General features: G+C 43.6%; 1 protein-coding gene across 4 annotated transcripts in view; it reads left to right on the top strand.

Moving 5' to 3' along the window:
* ADGRF5 (adhesion G protein-coupled receptor F5) overlaps positions 1 to 17,876 on the top strand; it is a 96,940-nt gene that overhangs the window by 55,317 nt on the left and 23,747 nt on the right. For all 4 annotated transcript variants that reach the window (XM_045193068.3, XM_045193070.3, XM_045193067.3 and 1 more), the window contains exons 4-10: positions 1,728 to 1,898; positions 4,676 to 4,852; positions 4,982 to 5,088; positions 6,986 to 7,044; positions 7,833 to 7,975; positions 11,224 to 11,445; positions 12,405 to 12,608. In XM_045193068.3, coding sequence (XP_045049003.2) covers positions 1,728 to 1,898; positions 4,676 to 4,852; positions 4,982 to 5,088; positions 6,986 to 7,044; positions 7,833 to 7,975; positions 11,224 to 11,445; positions 12,405 to 12,608 — 1,083 coding nt within the window. The remainder of the gene's footprint in view (positions 1 to 1,727; positions 1,899 to 4,675; positions 4,853 to 4,981; positions 5,089 to 6,985; positions 7,045 to 7,832; positions 7,976 to 11,223; positions 11,446 to 12,404; positions 12,609 to 17,876) is intronic.

Genomic DNA, 17,876 nt, shown 5'->3' with positions numbered 1-17,876 from the left:
CACAGACTTTTTTACAGTTTACATTAAGCTGAATGATGCTAAAAAATGAAATAATTCTCAACAAGGTAAATGAGTTAAACCAACATCCTAAGACGAACATAGTTTGCAACTCTAAGTGAACAAACATTACAGTTTTCTCCCACAAGAATTTATCAATCAGAATTTCCCGGAGTAAACTTACTCTGTTTTAGTGTTTCACATAAATAATCCTTGGAACATTTAGAACAAGTCTTGCAATATTATGGGAGACATTCTTTGCCCTTTTAGAAAATAGACCTAGAATTTTAATTGTTTGATAAAATAGGCATCATAGGTCCAGATTGTACTTAGTTGAAGGTGATGGTTTTGTAGGTAGTCACTTATCTTTTCTGTATGGAACTGACAACATAAAATAGGCCACCACTTGCCTTCTCAATGTGTCTGTGTAAAAAATTTTCCTGACTTTTTAAGGTTGTCCATGGCTTCTGCTCCAGTTATATATTTTCAGCCAAGAATGAGCCAAAATTTTTGGCAGTGACAGAGAGGTGAAGCTGTGACTCAATTCAGCGAGTCATAGGTTTTACAAGAATTGATTGGACACCCACTTATTATGTGGTGTGAGCTCCATGCCAGACAGAGTGAGCAAGGCCATGAGGAATGAAAGAAACAGTTCCTGCCCTTGAGAAGCTTACAGCTAATAGTGGGCCAGACACAGTGTAATATATGGAACCATAAAAATTCATTTAAATATGTTTTAAATACATATATTTATATATAAATACATATTCATGTATAACGAATTATATATTTTATAATATATAATGAATTATATATTTACATATAATAAATTATGTATATTTATTATAAAATATATTTATCAGATATATATTTATATAAAATATACTTATATGTGAACATATTTATATGCAAATATATGTATATTTAATATGGTCTGCCCTGCCTGCAGTGGGCATGGGTTGGGGAGCAGATTCATCTAGAAGGATAGCAGCCAGCCAGCCTGGAGATATTTTGGAAAAGCAATGAAGAGCTAAAGATCTCTTTTATTTTCCTTTCCCACTTGCCAGTTCACTTTTGTTGAGTGCCTAGCAGGTTCTGGACACTGGAGATGCAGAGTAAAAACAGAGAACCGTGCCGTGTGCACAGGCTAGGAGCAGAGGGAATTAATCCGATGACTTTTCCCGGATGTCTTCAGGTGTAGATAGTCCAACTCTCAAAATACGTGCATGTCAGTCAATGGTGTTTGAAACATATCGGCCATCCTGGTGAGTCAAGACGTTTATTGGCATTTATTGTCTAGACTGTTGCCAAAACCTTCCTCCTAGGTCTCTCTGCTTCTATTCTTGTCTCATTATAGTCCATTCTCCACATGGAGGTTCTTGGCCTTGGACACCAAGAAGGGTGTGGGAATGGACAGGAAGGACAAGTCCTGAGCTTAGCCTGTGAGTCTCTCAAATAGCCGACAACCACTGCGAGGAGCCCAGGCAGGTCAGTTGCCTTGCTCCTTTAAATAGTAAAGTGGTAGAGAGGAAGCATCAGGAAGGGGGACTTAGTGGTGGTCAGTCACAAACTCCTTTTTCTCTCTAAAAAGTTTTGTTAGACACTGTTAGGGAGTGGTGTGTCCAGCATCCACATGTTCTTGTCATTACCTTTAGTACTTAAACGTCTAGCGTGTTCTCCCTCCGCCGCCGATGGTAAGTTCTCACAGCCTTCGTGTGCTTTCATTTCAGTCGCTACGAGTCGTCCTGCAGCGGACGAGTACACTGTGGACATTGAGATCAGTTTGGAAAATGCCTCCTTCCTGGCGCCTATCAGAGCTTACTTGAGCAGCCTCAGTTTTCCAATTCAAGGCAATGACACTGACCCAGCTGCCAACATTTTAAGCATAGAGGTGACAACGGGTGAGTGAAAGACCCTTTTGCTTTAGAATGGAGGATTGGGCACATCCGGAGAAAGGCCGTCTGAGCTCCTTACACGTAAAAAAAAGTATACCTAGTAGGCTAGTGAAAAGACCCAATGGGCCTGATATGTGATTTTACGACTTCATAGCCTTCCCGATGAAGTCCGTATTGATAAACTCTGCAGCCGGTTTGCTTATTTTAAATGTGACCAAATATTTATTTGGTGGTTTGTTTGTTTGGTTGTTACAAAGTGGCTCCAAGATATGGCCATGCCAAACTACTGGCTTCTCTTCCCCTAGGCAATCAGTAGATATAGAAAGTACTGGTTCAGGATGTTAATAAGTAGCAAGTTCCCTTCTTTTTAGAATCATGGGTCAGGAAATAGGAACCAGGTATATGCCTGGATCAGAAGCAAGTCATGGAGAAGAACCTCCCAGACTATAGGGTTAGGCTTTCGGGTCACTGGCTCCTTTTCGAGGTCATGCTAGGTAGCTCTCCTATGTCTCAGGGGACCTTCACCTCTATGCCATAGCAGCTGTAAGATAGGGCAATCCCTTGTCTTATAAAAAGTTACTGCTTTGTACATTGCAAAGCTTTAAGATGTTAGGCTTTACTGTTCTAAAATGGTGGCAAGAATAAAAATTCATATTTTTCAAAATCCTTTTGAATTCTCGTATTTTAAATAGTCTACACAATGTCAGTCTATGCATCTTCATTTTTAGTTCTTAAGATAGTTCTTTAGTTCCGCCTGAATCTGAAATCACTGCCTTATAGCTCCCTTTGGATTCCATTCCCCACCAAATGCTACATTAGCCTTGATCTCCTGGAGTTACCATGAGCTTCTCTGATCCAATGCCAATGTGCATTGTGAGTCACCTACAATGTTTCTCAAATGATTTGTGCACAGGACTCTTCCGTAGAATGTTTCACAAAACAGTTATGTTGGAACAACATAGGAAACACCTTTCTGTGCCTCCACTCAGCATAGATCTGCATCTAAAATTATTTCCCCTATTTTTGGGAAAAAAATAATTTGATAGATTTTTAGTCAATTTTGTTTTGCTTTCCAATACTTTTAATGGAAACCTTTGGTATCTATTTGGATACTAGAAAGCAAATTTAATAAACAAAATAAACCAATAAGTATCACATAAATAAGTTTTGTTTGTGTTGAATAGCGTGTGAGTGTTAACACAAGCTTGAGTTGTGAGCTAATAATGCTATGTACACTTGATATAGACATATGAACACATTCTTCCTGGTTTATTTTGTTCTTCTGAAGGAGGTACGATTCCAGGGGCTCCACTGTTTATGCCATTTCTCTTTTAAGATGCACACGCTCTGGGAAAGTTTAATTTATCTGGCCAGCAAGACTGGCCATTCACATGTTGAAGGACTGAAACCTTCCTGATAGCAGACTGAGAGAACCTCAGGCTCATGAACCTGAGAACTAGCAGGGCAGGCTGGGGAGAGCTGACCTGGGAGAGGAACGGGTGGGATGTGATGGGTGGGTAATGAAGATTAGACTTTCTGACCATGATACTAATGTCTAAGCACCCCCAAATTTTCTCCATTCCCCTCTTCCCCTGCCTCTCCCTGCCCATTCTTTCAACAGCTTACTTTATGATCCTCTCAAGAAAGACATTGTATAATAATAGCAAACAAAACTAAGGCCAGGCAGCGTATGTAAAGCACCAAATATACCTGGAATGCAGTAGGTGGTCTGGTGATGGTAGCTTTTGTCACCCTCTTAAAGCGCCCTCTTATTTTACATGGGAGTTAAAAGTTCTTCAAAAGCTACCTCCACTCCTCTCTCAAAAAATGAACAAATGACAGCAAAACAAAACAAAGCACACGTTACCGGTGTGACTTCCGGTCAGTAGGAAATTTTGACAAAGAGGGTCTTACTGGCTCCCTTCAAATTCCCCTGCCAATCCACCACCGTCACCAGCAGCCTGGGTTTCCTCTGTTTCTTATGCCTGTACTCAGCTCCCACGACCTCCGGAGCACAGGATTGCATCCATGTCCAAGGGTTCACTGGAGCTCAGTTGTTACTCCTACTTCAGGAACAATTACTAGATGGCTTTCCTTCGGATAGTCACTCTGTTGAGCCTTTGCCCAGGTGCCCATGTGCAGAAGAAACAGCATCCAGTGATATCACTTTGGTCCAGTTTTAGAAATAAATTCAGAGCTCTCTGTTTTCAGAGCATTTTTCAATGTCCCTGTGTGTGGGAGCAGAGTCTGTTTGGGCTGATCACATTTGACATGAAATATAAAAGGCACAATTTTACTTGTACTCTGTATTTGTTATCTGTTGCTGTGTAACAAATGACCCCAAAACTTAGCATTCAAACAACAGACATTTATTATGCCACACAGTTTCTGAGGGCCTGAAATCACTTCCGTTATAGTCTACTGGTCACCCAGACCAACCCCAGTACAATATGAGAGGGTGCTCCAAAAGGGTGTGCATACTCCCAGATGCAGGGGTGGTCAGGGGCCATCTTGGAGGCTAGCGATCATACACTCTATGTCCAGAAATCTGTTTATCGCAATATCATTTGAGACATCCCATGGGTGAGTTGGAGGGATCATCTTTTAGATGCCCATGCCAAATAGCATGGTGATACATACAGGAATCATGGGAATCTCATGCAGTACTGTTGACTTCCCAGAGGGCAATATGGAATCAAGTTAGCCTATAAATAGTACTTGTAGTCTGTAAACGCAAACGTGGTGACCCCCTTCTCTTTCCTCACTGTTCGGGTTTATGCTAGTCTGCAGACCTACTGGAAATGACGTCTGGTGCTCCTGTGAGACAGGCTACCGGTGGCCTCAAGAGCAGTGCCTTCCCAACCTCACTTGTCAAGACCACGACAACTCCCCTGCAGGGCATCATTGCAATTGCCTTAAAGGACTGCCCCCCAAAGGGCCTTTTTGCCAGCTCCAGGGAGGTAAGTAATTGCTCATGAAATGTTCATTTTTTGAGTGGCTATTTCATATCAGATCAAGTAAATGTTTCTCTGCCCTGGGTGTGCGTAAATGCTAACAGGAGATTTTAAAATATCGCCTCCTTTTTTCAGCTGTAACCCTGAGGATGTCCGTCAGACTCAATGTGGGCTTTCAAGAAGAGCTCAGGAACACTTCCTCGGCCCTCTACAGGTCCTACAAGACTGACTTGGAGACAGCGGTAGGTTTTGGCCTCAGGAACCTCCTAACCAAACACTCTTTGGGCTGAACTGAATCCGTTGCATTAACAATGGATAGTTTGCTTGGATCGGTCAGAATTTATGAATGTGGACGTGAAAATTATTCCTATAGTTCTGGGATAATGAATTAAAAAGTGCTCAAATCAAACAGCGTTCAGGGGGTGATTTGACATCATCTTGACCTGTAGGTGGGACTTCTTCCCAGGATAGAATTGATTCAGATAAGACTTGGTGACATGAACTCACTGAAACCTATTCAGAGGCCCAAGAACTTGATCTAGAAGTACCAGATGTACACTTCTACTTGTCTCCACACAGCACATGGATGAAACCCTTACATCTTTCGGGTGGGCCAGCCCAAGGGTGGCACAGAGGGTTCCAAATCACTCTGCACTAGCGGTCCCGAGGACAGATTTAAATTTACATTTAAGACAGATTTAAATTTACTTAGGTAAAAACGGAGAATATTCTCTGCGTGTTAGTTAACTGTGTGCCAGACACTATTGTAAGTGCTGTACATTGGATTGATTCATCTAAACCGAAATGCTTTCCTTGAATTGACCTATTTGGAATAGACTTTCCCAACTGGCGTGCACATATTACAGGGACACTGAGATAATGACTTCCTTAACTCTGCGGGCAGGAGCAGGCACACTTCCTGAGTGTGCCACACCACATCAACATTCTCCAAGGGTGCCATGATGAAGCGCTGACTCAGTAGGGCTCTTGGGCACCTGATTTACATATCTGGCATGTAGCAGGTTCTGCACAGCATGAGAACCTTCCTCATACACACAACCACACACAAAATCATGTCCTTTTGAGGAAAGAGAATGACATATTATTGTATTTTGCCATGTATAATGCACACCCATCTTTTGGCCCAAACTTTCAGGAAAAAAAACCTTTTGTTTTAATTTTTTAGTTCAATTATTTATTTATGTATATTTAGATACATGTTTTTTGTATTATAAAAGAACTTTAGCATTTATTTTTGAACATATTATAGCATAAGAAATTTTATGTAACAATTACAAAACACAAAAACAGATATAGGGTATTTCAGGTACTACGCATGTATAATGCACATCCTTATTTTTCCCTCAAAAATTTGGGTGAAAAAGTGTACATTATGCACAGCAAAATACAGTAATCTCTGGATCCCATCCACCCAGGTAGCTGGTACACAGTGCTTTCTTTGCATATGGCATCTGCCTTGTAAATGTGACTTGAATCAAATTGAATTTCTCGTAGGGTTGGTATTCAGAGAAACAATCTGGAGTAAAAACATCATCAAAACCCACATTCGCTCAACCAGTGCTGCATTATGTTAAGTGCAGTGTGTTAGGCAGTGTGGCGGCCACACGAGTGCACCAGTGGTTCTCCAACCACAGGCGCCGAAATTGACCGAGGGCCCCAGCTGCAGCTGCCTCTGAGAGCCCTGACAGTGATTGCTGCTGGCTGCCAAAGAATGAGCTCGACAGGTCTGTGTCTGCCAGACGCGAGACCCCTTTGAAGGCCTTGTCGAAGCTTCCCAGGCTCAGTGTAGTGTAGGGTGATTTCATCCAACCTCATTCCTGCTCTCTTCCACTTGGGGTCAGATGGCTTCCTGCAGCTTCCTCCATATTCTTTCCTAGCTATTTCCTGAGCAAATTTCTTACACATTTAATCTGGTGTTTGCTTTTAGAGAACCCACACTTTCACAGGTAGATAGGAAGGACTTCTTCAAAGATCCGCTGATGCCAATGCTAATAAAATATGCAGGACAAAATTTTACTCAGAGTGATAAGTGATACGTGCTTTTTACTTGGTTTCTAATCTTTGTCATCTCTCTCACTGGACCTTGATTCAGGACACTTGTCTTACTTTATTTTCCAGTTCTGGAAAGGTTACAGTATTTTACCAGGCTTCATTTTGGTGACTGTGACGGGGTTCAGGTAAGAATGCCATAGTTGGGTCATTTCTATCTAATGGCACAGACCACATTAGTGAAGGAGGAAAAGCCTGTCAGAGGGGTGACATCTGGGATGCTCAGTGGGGGCAGATTGCTGGGGCTTAAAGCGGCTAAAATACTGAGAATTGTAGTTTACTCCTTACAGAGGTACCTACTTAGAGGAAAGTGAGAAAAAGATTTGTGTTCATTCTACACACACAAGGATTTTGCAAAGATATTGGATAAGTGTGTAGTTTAGGGAGTTCAGAAATAGAAAAGTGAAATAATGTCATGCAATGATGCCTTTATTCAAGAAAAGTTGGCCCGCCAGGGCCTCAGATGCAGGCTGCAATAGGGGTGGCTCTCCCGGAAGTTGGGGACCCTGGCAGACACAAGTCGGTTTGCACAGTTTTTCAAAAAGCTGGTTGCCAATGTTAAAAATTAAGAATGTTTACAGAAACAGTCAGGAGTTTGGCTTCCCTTGATACTAAGCTTCGCTGGTAACACTGGGTCAGCCCGGCTGTATGACAAGTCTCTGCATTGTGGCTGCCACCTATGGCCAGCTCGTGTGATTTGTTCCCTCATCCCTGTCTGGCTATTTCATTCATTTATGTTAGCTGTCTGCACACCTCTGAGTGTGCAAGCCCTGCCTCAGGCTTTCAACTAGAGGTTGAAAACACGTTGATTGCGGTGAGCCCTTCTGCCATTTGTTTTCCCACACAAATTAGCCATAAGGATCTAGACTCTTCCAGGTCAATTCCTGCTTTACTGAACTGAGTGGTCTCTGTCCAGGCCCGGAAGTGTGGTCGTGACATATGCAGTCAAGACTACAACACCATCGCCCGAATTAATGCGGAAAGCGAATGATCTAGTAGCACAGAGCCTCAATCAGACCTACAAAATGGACTACAATTCCTTTCAAGCAGTTGCTAGTAGTAAGTAGAACACTGCTACATTTTTCCTATGCAGAGATTCCATTTGGATATGGCAGTGGTGTTTATCGTTATGTTTAAACCTAAGAAATTCTGTTACCATGTCCCCTGTGGAGAGTCTCCAGTCCACAGCATGGGATTTTGTGCCATCTCCCCCATCTTAGTTCTCCCCACAAAACTAATGTCACTGCGGTTGGGGGAGGGGTTGCAAGGGGAGAGAGTTTGCAAGGGGGCCACAGAGCCATCTGGGTTTACAGATTTTTAAAAAATTAATAGGGCCAAAATATCCAAAAAAGTAAAGCCAGCGTTGTGGTTCAGGTTGGGACCACAACTTTGTGGAATGCAGTGATATTAAACAGGGGGCCACTGTTATTTTAGAGCAATAGTTCTCAGAGGGTGCCCCCCCCCCGCAACAGTGTCATTACCACCTGGGGACTGGTAGAAATGCTAAGTCTTGGGGCCCCCCTAGACCAAAGGGGGCCAATTTGTGTTTTAACAAGCCCTGCAGTGACGTGATGCACAGGCAAGTTTCAGAACCACTGCTTTGGATCACATCTAACAGTTGTACGGATCCTGGGATTCTAGATGTTCTCCCCCATTTTACAAGTGGGGCACAGAGTTGGGCTCTGTCGTGTTAGTAGGTGGGTGGACCTATAACGCTGCTTGTGGAATACATGGGGACCCCGCAGGGCAGAGATTTGCTGGGCTGGAGTTTGGCCCGCAGATGTCTGGGTAGCTCAGTCCTGTGGTTCCCAAGTAAAGACGGTTCCTCTTCAGAGCAACGTGGTCACAGTGTGGGAGGACAGGGCAGGGACTGTCGTGGGCACAACTGGAGAGAGGGCACCCTTCTCAGCGGTTGGGCCATCCTCACAGCGGATTTATGCTCTTTCCCTTTACAGTCTCTGCTGGTATTTTTAGACAGCAGAACTTTTTAAAAATAAAATATTGAAAGAGAGAGACACAATGGTAAGAAAGCGCTACAACAAAATCAAGATAAAAGAGTAAAAGAAAAAATCAGAGTAAATAAGGTAGCAACAAACTGATGAGAACTGTAAAGAAAAGAGAATAAGTGGCCTCACACAGAAGCAACTTTAGCGATGCCACACCACCCTAACAGCACCCCACCAACCAACGATGCTTTGCCCTGAAAAATTCTTTCTTTTTTAAAAATCACTCTGAGGGCACAGAAGAGCAGTAGTTTCTAGCACAGGTAAGCTTCCGTTATGATTCCTCTTTCCCCAAAATTTCAGTTGCGCTGAGGACAGTCAGACAGTGAAATGAGGAAGTGCCCAGCAGTTTCACTGACCAGCGGCTGTCAGTCCAGAAACCGTGGTGCTGACACTGTGCTTCACAAAAGTGCTTTGGTGTCTGCGGCTGACTCTTCCAAAGTCATGGTGAACGGCCCTCTATCCCCCTTTCCGCAGAGGATGTACGCTCTTCTCCGTCCTCCTCCAACGGCCTGTGTGGCTCCGTGATATCCTCAGCCTTAGAGCACAAACACGAACTCGTGCAGTTCCGGGGGGGGGGGGGGGGGGGGACTCAGACGCCACCCTGCTCGCTGTGGTGTTGGCAGTGTTTATCCAGAATACAGATATTCAAAAACTTCACCTGACTGGGTGCTTTTTAAAAATTATCTTTGAAGGGCAGGGGAGAGGAAGAGCACAAGAGAGAAAAATGCTGAATGAATGAGTCGGTATCAGGAACTTAGTTTGAAACCTTCTTTATGAAGCACGGGGGCACATGGCGCTCTTCGGAACAGGTGCACTGACTTTGTCGTGTCAATCCTCTGGTGATGCTCGATCAATGGTCAGGGCCCCTTAACTAGAACACCCTTTCTTTAACCACTGCCAATAAATGTATGATCCCTTCCATACAGCCCTACGATACTGGCAGTTTTACTAGTCACAGTAATTAGCAACAATAGTAATGAAAAGAGGGTGCTGTTAATGTATCTTTCTATGTGTAACCCAGTGTCTTCGTCACATTTCGTCTTCACGGAATCTGGGAGGTAGATATAATCTTCATTTTACAGGTGAGGAAATGAAGGCTTAGAGAGGGTAACTAGTTTGTTCAGGGACACATAGTAAGCAACACAAGTTTGTGGGACTTCAAGCCAGTTCACTATATTAAATACTCATGGGTGGCCTTGGTTCCTAACTGTTGAATGTGATTTTTAAAAATCTTAGTTTACTCAGGAACCTAATAAAGAGGGATAAGAAATATTTAGATGCCTTGATATTTTGGCCAGAACATAATCACCCCAAATTAATGTTATGGTGTTTTAGTTCCATGTTTACCCCATGGAGAGGGCTGGCCTGACCACGAAGCCCCACGCAAAAGAGGCCTCCCAGGCCCCTCACCCAGCTCCCGAATCCCCTCGCCACATGGACCTCGTGAGGGATGTAGCACGAGGCACAGCTGAAGGGGAAACTGCCTGGTGTGTAAGCAAAGAGCAACCTTAAAAAGACATGCAAAAAGGACAAGTACTGTGTTTTTATTTCTATCTGTGAGATTACTCAGTGCAGTGGTTCTCCAGAATTTTACTGTGAAAACAATAATAACAGCTACCCTTCCCCTAGAGCACCTCCCAAGGCAGCTTGCCCTGCTCTCCCGACAAGGGAGCTGAGGCTCGGAGCAGCCCGGCAGGTTCTCCAGGGCCACACAGCTGCCTGAGGCACAGAACCAGGATTCTGAGCCACACCTGAGTGTCTATAAGGCTCCCACACTTAAGGACCCATGGGAATTTGGTGTTAAAAAAGTTATTTCCCAGACCTGATTATTTAAAACAATTGTTTTCCCATTTCTAACTCATCAAAGACACAGGACAGAGCTTCCAGTCAGTATGAGATATCAGTTATCAGTGAGAAGCAGGTGATGTTATCTGAGTGGACAGCAAAGAAACTCGATGTTTAAGTTGGCTGGTGTGCTTTTTCATAAACAAATGTGCAATTTTCTGCCAGACTATTGGAAATATTAAAAGTAGCTTTGGGATCCAGATTACTACCATTGAGGACTCTTAAGTGGGCAAAGCTCCCAGACTGGAAACCATGTCCCTAGTACCTGGCTGGCTCTGACTCTGGACCCCAGACACCAAGGGATGGAGGGAGGAAGCCGGGCTGCCGCATTCCTGAGAGCACCACAGATGCTGTGGTGACCATGTGACAACCCTTGTGGTCACAGCGTCTGGTGAGTAGCATCAGTTGCATTTCTTTGCTTCAGAATCGCAATAATTCTTTTCTTTGGGTTTCCAGATGAAACTAAGTTCTCTGTCACACCCGAAATCATCTTTGAAGGGGATACGGTCACTCTGGTCTGTGAAACTGAACTTCCATCCTCCAACGTGTCCTGGCACCATGTGGGAAGGCGCTCTGACATCCAGAACAGCAGCAGATTCTGGATTGACACCACCGTGCTCAACAACATGACCTCAGTGTCCCGCCTCACCATTTACAACATCACTCAGGGGGACGCCGGTGGGTTTCCAGCCAATAACTGGTGGGAGGAGAGGAGTGAAGAACTCGTAGAGAAGCAGAGTACAGGAAGTGTGTATAGCATTTCACCTTCAAAGAGAAGTCACCAGGCTCAACTTTTCCACGTTGAAAATTAGTCCCATGGCATATCAGCCAAGCAAGTTAGTCTTGGGGGACAAATACGGTTTTCCACATTTACTGAAGCTTATGAGTTGTGACCTGAGACAAAAAGCAACTCATGCCTTTAATTATTTTGTAATTTTAAAACAGCTTTGTGGAGATAGAATAGACATGTAATAAGCTGTGCATGTTTAAAGTGTACAGTTTAATGAGTTTAGGTATATGTCTGAAACTGTCACCCTAATCAATCAGGATGGTAAACATTTCCATCCCCTTCCCCCAATTTTCTTGTACTCCATTGTAATCCCTTCTCCCTGCCCCTCCTTGCTCCTCTCCCCCAGCAACCACAGAACCACAAGTCTTAAACCTGACATTCTAGAATTTAATAACCCCATTATAATCCAGAGGTCAACAGAGGCATCTTTTTCTCTGAATGAAGTTGGGTTGCAGACACATAGGTCCTATCACATCTTTGTTGATTCTGATTTTGCCCCAGAGTTAAGTAGAATGCTAAAGTTATCCACAATCTTCTAATTCTCCAAGGCTTTACAATTTTTCCGTCTCCCTCTTTCATCTTTACACACTTTACTTACCAGTCAAGACTCTGAGATTTCTGCTATTTCCTTAGAACATCTGTCTACTCTTTACCTTGTGTCTTTAGAAAGATCTGCACAGACTGTCTCACTCCCTGAATGTTCCTTTAGGGCTGTTTAGACCAAGTCTCCGATGCTTTTGAAAAAGATGTTTCTTGAAGCACTGTGGGGACACAAGACGAAGCTATCGTTCTTCTAAGGTGATACACACCTGTAGTAGTAATAAATGCTTTTGTGTATTCTATACAGGTGAATATATTTGCAAGCTGACATTAGATATTTTTGAATATGAGTCCAGAAAAAAAATTAATGTCACACCCATCCAAATTTTCTCAAGTGAAGACGTGAAGGTGACGTGTGACAACAATCCTGTGTCTTTGAACTGCTGCAGTGAGATCAACGTTAACTGGAGTCGAGTGGAGTGGAAGCAGGAGGGAGAAATAAGCATTCCAGGTAAGAATGTTAGATGGCAAACTGGTTTCACAAACTGGTTTTTGTCCCCTGGCTACGTAAAGATGGGAGATGCTGTGGGTGGAAGACAGTGTCAGATGGCTGTTTTTTTCCCTAGACTTCAGACTATGAAAAAGTACAGGTTTGATGCCAGCTCCAGCTTAGCCATTCTAGAAAAAAATTCCAAAAATGAATGCATACAAGCAGTACACCTGGATTGTAGACAAGATCCTAGCAGAGAAGATCCAAGAGGGAGTGACCTGATGACTTAGGGACATCGTGTCCTTAGCCCACAGAAAAGCTCATCCCCAACTTCCTGTCCTCTCCATGTTCAGCACCGAGTTAAGGATGAAGTCATTGCCTTTGCTTTGGAGTCTGGCTTGGAACTTCTCGTTTCTGTGTCTCTTCTCTTGCTGTCTGTCTTTGTCACTTCTGTGCCTTTGTATCCACACTTTCTTCTATGTTATCTAATTCTGTGTCTCTGGGCTTTTTTTTCTTAAATCTCCCTGAGTAAACCTGTTTGCTTCTCAATTCTCTCAGGTCAATTTCTGATCCAACTTGCTTTCATTTTAGAACCGAGATCTTACTTGAAGTTCCCCACCCCACAGTTTATACTGATGAATGATAATAATAATAACAACAACAACAATACAAAATTAAAATAGCAATACTAACTCTGCTTGGTATACCATTTTGTGATTACTAATTTTTTAAAGAACATGTTATTACTTTTAATCACATTTAAACTTGACCCCAGGTTTGAAGCTGGCGGTTTTTTCCATCTAATTTTCAAAAAGAAATTGAGGTCCAAATTAAATGACTTATTCAAGGTTGTCACAATAGGAAAAGAAAAAGAATTGGGACTCAATTCAAGCCTTGTGTCCTAAAACCAGTGCTTATCTTGGCCGAACTCCCTCACCATGCCTGGCAAGCCAGCACTGGGATGAGCTGGTCTGGCAGCGATTATTCAGAAGCAAAAGACGGCTTTCTGCCTAGAGCCCTCATATAACAACATCCAATCCTTCCCTTAAAAACTGACAGTATTATGTTTATCTTTACCTTAAAAAAACCATTCAAATAAAATATGGCTTTCCCCATGAAATACCTTAAGACACTTTATTTTACAAAGCCTTTCCTATCAGAATATATTAAATTATAAAAAACAAAATAATGAACAATTTCCATGCACCTTTTCCTGAGCCGATCTGTTTTGCAAAACACATTTCAGCTGCAGCATTTGTATTGGACCTTAAAGCACCCAGGAGAATGGGAAAGGCATGTGGTAACTGCTGAATGTGTTGACACATGGTACATTTAGTCACTTCCTTGATTTTTGAGGAAGAGGAGGTGTAAGCATCCTGAAGGAACTGCCAGATGGGAGAAAGACCTTGCAAAGTTCCCCTGAAAGCCCTTAAGCTTTCAGCTCGGAGGGGTGAAAAAGCTGGCCCTCTGGCAGAGAAACCAGGAAGTCTGCCGTACAGATGCTCAGAGACCTCTATGGCCACCTCGTCTTCGGACAGGCCTGATGCCCCGTGCAGGCTGAACCTTCCTCAGAACAATGGGTTTCCTGTCACAGGGCTGGCCTCCTGCAGAAATCAGTTCTCTGATGAATTTAGCCTCTGCTCTGGGCACCCTGCCCTCCCTCACGCTCCCTTGCTGCCCGCTCTCTGCAGCAACCTTTCTCCAGACTCCCCAGATGCTTCAGCACCCATTTTTCTAGGTCAGTAAGAAACAATCTAGCTAAATAATTCACCAAAACAGGTGGAACTGAGTATGTTACCTCACCTCAGAAACAGATGCATTTCGTTTTCAAAACACGGTGGCAAGAGGTAAGACAGAAAGAAGTAATCGGCAATAATGAACTTTCTAGCTTTAAGGAGTGGGGGAGGTCTCTTGCATATAGTGGGATTTCTGCAGTTTTTCAAATCAACAGGCACTAACTATGATATTAATGATAATGGTAGCAGAGGTAATACAGGAGTCCCCCCTTATCCACAGGGTATATGTTCCAAGACCCAGGGACAGGATGCCTGAAACCGTGGATAGTACCAAACCCTCGATACACTGTTTTTTCCTGTACATGCATATTTATGATAAAGTTTGATTTATAAATTAGGCACAGTAAGAGATTAGCAATACTAACTAACAATAAAATAGAACAGTGATAACGATATATTGCAATAAAAGTTATGTGAACGTGGTCTCTCAAAATATCTAATTGCACTGTGTATACAGTGGAGATGTGCTGGACGAAAGGATGATTCACATCCAGGGTGGGACAGAGAGAGAGATGGCATAAGAGTTCATCACGCTATTGAGAATGAGGGTTCTAGGCAGAACGCAATTCAAAGCTTATGAATTATTTCCAGAATTTTCTTTTTAATATTTTCAGACCACGGTGGACTGTGGGTAACTGAAGTAGCCGGCAGCCAAACTGCGGATAAAGAGGGACTACTGTAGCATTAGCGCTACTACTGGTAGTAACGGTAGAGGGACCAGTAATTGTTATTATTAGTGCGGTTCCTCATGTTTCTGTATCTAATACTAGCTTGGACTGCGTAGGGACGCGTTGACACGTGGGGGCATTTAAAGGCTACAGAGTTTCCAGTGTCACCATAGCCCTTCTGATGTGGCATGAGGGTAAAAAATAATGAGGTCTTAATTCCCTTCCTGCCCACAGGCTAGAACAGTTCCCTAATGAGTTCGTAAAGTTCGCGTTTCCTTGCCCGTCGTCATGCAGATTATTCATAAAACCCTTGAATCTTTACAAGAGGGCGTCAGCCCCTTCTGTGTGTGTCTTTTGTTCTGAGGTGGGTCTCTTATAGACTATACACACACACACACACACACACACACACACACACATACACTTGGCTCTTTTTTTCTTATCCATTCAGCTACACTTTATAAAGTGCTACTAGAAACCAGCCTGCCTCGGGGACTGAGGGAGGACAAAGTAGAACAGCGACTTGCAGTAGCAAGTAGCATTGCCAGAGCAGCACTGTGCATCCTGGCTGCACGTGGGGGTCACACTTTTTGTTTTTTAAAGAAGAACAGATGTCAGGGCTTCACTCTTGCAACTAAATCCGAATGTCCAGGTTTGGGCTCTAGGCAGTGGCATATGTGCCAAATGTCACAGGAGACCTTGTTGGGCAGAGGGGAGTGAGAGCCCTGGACTTAGTCCAATAGCTCATTTCTACGTGGGGACGTGTCTCCATGACTGTGGCAAAGGGCTCCCCTCCACAGCCCCGATCTTCCTCCTCCCCCCTGTCTCTCTCTGGGTTCCCAGCGACACCATAAACAAATTTGATTTTAAAAAGTGAGCCCTCTACTTGAAGGGATGCCCACAAAATTGGATTTAAAAAAAGAAAAAGAAAAAGAAAGACCTTGAGCCAAGTCCTCTGTCCTGGAAATATTAGCCTCACACCCTGTGCTTTGCAGTAGACGGTACCCAGTCCTGGAGAGCTATCAGCCCAGCCCAGCCACGCACCCTTGTCCTGACACAGAGCAGGATGCGGCACCTCACTGACTCCCAGACCCTCATCCATCAAATAGTGATAATGGTACCTCTCCTTTGCAAGACTTTGCAGGGATGAACACTGAGATGATCAATATAAGTATTTAAAACAGGCCTGAATACATTGAATCTGCCATAGTAACTATTTTCTGATAGTGGCAATAACTTTAAAAGCCAGCCCCTCACTGTTCCTCACTGTGGCTGATGAAAAATTTTCACTGGATGTGATCTAACCTTGAGTGGCAAACTCGTAATTGCACAGCATCTCTTCTTCAGAGAACACAGCACCAGCTTATTAGCGGCATTCAGCAGCATCTGGGCAGGACCTCGAGGTGCACCGCCCTGGGGGTGCTGTATGAAACACAGTGTGAGCCCTACCAATTCGCACTTCCCACTTCCATTTTCTGGCTTGGCCATCTCTGGGGAGCCTCATCTCCACTCTTTCCCTGCAGGTTTCAGCCTCACAGAACTGCTGGTTCCCCCCAGACATGACCAGCATGCAGCGGCTTCTGTGCTGTGGTTTCCACCAGTGGCTTCTGATTTACCTGTAGAATTTTTCCTTCAAGCACAATCCATGTATGTGTCTAATGTGGGGTCTCCCAACCTTGGCACTAGTGACATTTGGGGCCAAATTAGTCTCTGCTGAGGGGAGCTGTCCTGTGCCTTGCAGGGTGTTTATCCTCAGCCCTGGCCTCTACTCACTGAATGTCAGTAGCACCCCCAGTTATGACAGCCAAAAGTGTCCCCAAATATTGCCAAATTCCCCCCAAAGAGGCCACATTGCCCCCGTCAGAGAACCTCATGTCTGGTGTGTAAAGCAGACCAGAGTGGAGCTGCTTGAGTTAGAAAAAGGATGGGGAGGTTAGAGCCCACTTGTCTTATTGCCCTTCTGTCCCCCAGCTGAGCCCCTGTTCCTGAAGCAGGTTTATAGAACACCACATTCCCCAAAGAGTACCGATCCACACACACAACCCAACCACAACTTCACACCAGAGCACCACAGCCACCTTTTCTATCTGTGTCTTTCCAGGCATCGAGCAAACCTCCCCTCTTCTCTGAAACCTCCTAACTAAAACTTCCCTCCTTTAATCCCCACACTATGTGTATTCCTCTATTATGAAACCTATCTACTATATAATATCATTATTTCTGTACGTGTCTTTATATGCCCCATCTTGCATAGCTCATTGTCCTGCACATGCATTTGGTGAGAAAGGGACTTGAAGGATGAGCAGGAGTCTACAGGAGGGAAGGAGAATATTCCAGGTGTGAACACAGGCACAGGGTATGAAGCTACAAGGCACGTTGAAGGACTTGACCTAGTTTTTAAGAATGATAGAGAATGAGATAAAGAGTACAGAAGCAGATTGAAATCATATTGTGAATAGTTGCATATACCCCACTAAGGAGATTTTAGTTTATTTTGAAGGCAAGGGTAAGATTTATTTTTATTATTTTATTATTAAAAAATATTTTATTGTTAATGGACCGGAGTAGAAAACACTCACCAGGTAGGTGGTACAGAGCCATAGGCAAGAAGTAAAGATGGCTTGGAGGGCATGGCATCTGGGAACTGAGAAGCAAGGTGTTGAAGAGGAGCTATTTTGAAGGGGAAACAGCTGGTAGCCTGAGAACGCATGAAGTTGAAGCTTCCAAAAAAAATCATATGGGCTAATAAGAGGGAACAAGTTATGCAAACATTTCTCAAATGACATGAATGTCAGATGTTCAGTCTTGTTTCTTTCTCCTTTCAA

Source organism: Desmodus rotundus, chromosome 11 (genome assembly GCF_022682495.2).
Source record: "Desmodus rotundus isolate HL8 chromosome 11, HLdesRot8A.1, whole genome shotgun sequence".
Classification (NCBI taxonomy): domain Eukaryota; kingdom Metazoa; phylum Chordata; class Mammalia; order Chiroptera; family Phyllostomidae; genus Desmodus; species Desmodus rotundus.
The sequence above is the reverse complement of the archived record's forward strand: the minus strand, read 5'-3'. Positions and strand labels throughout refer to the sequence as shown.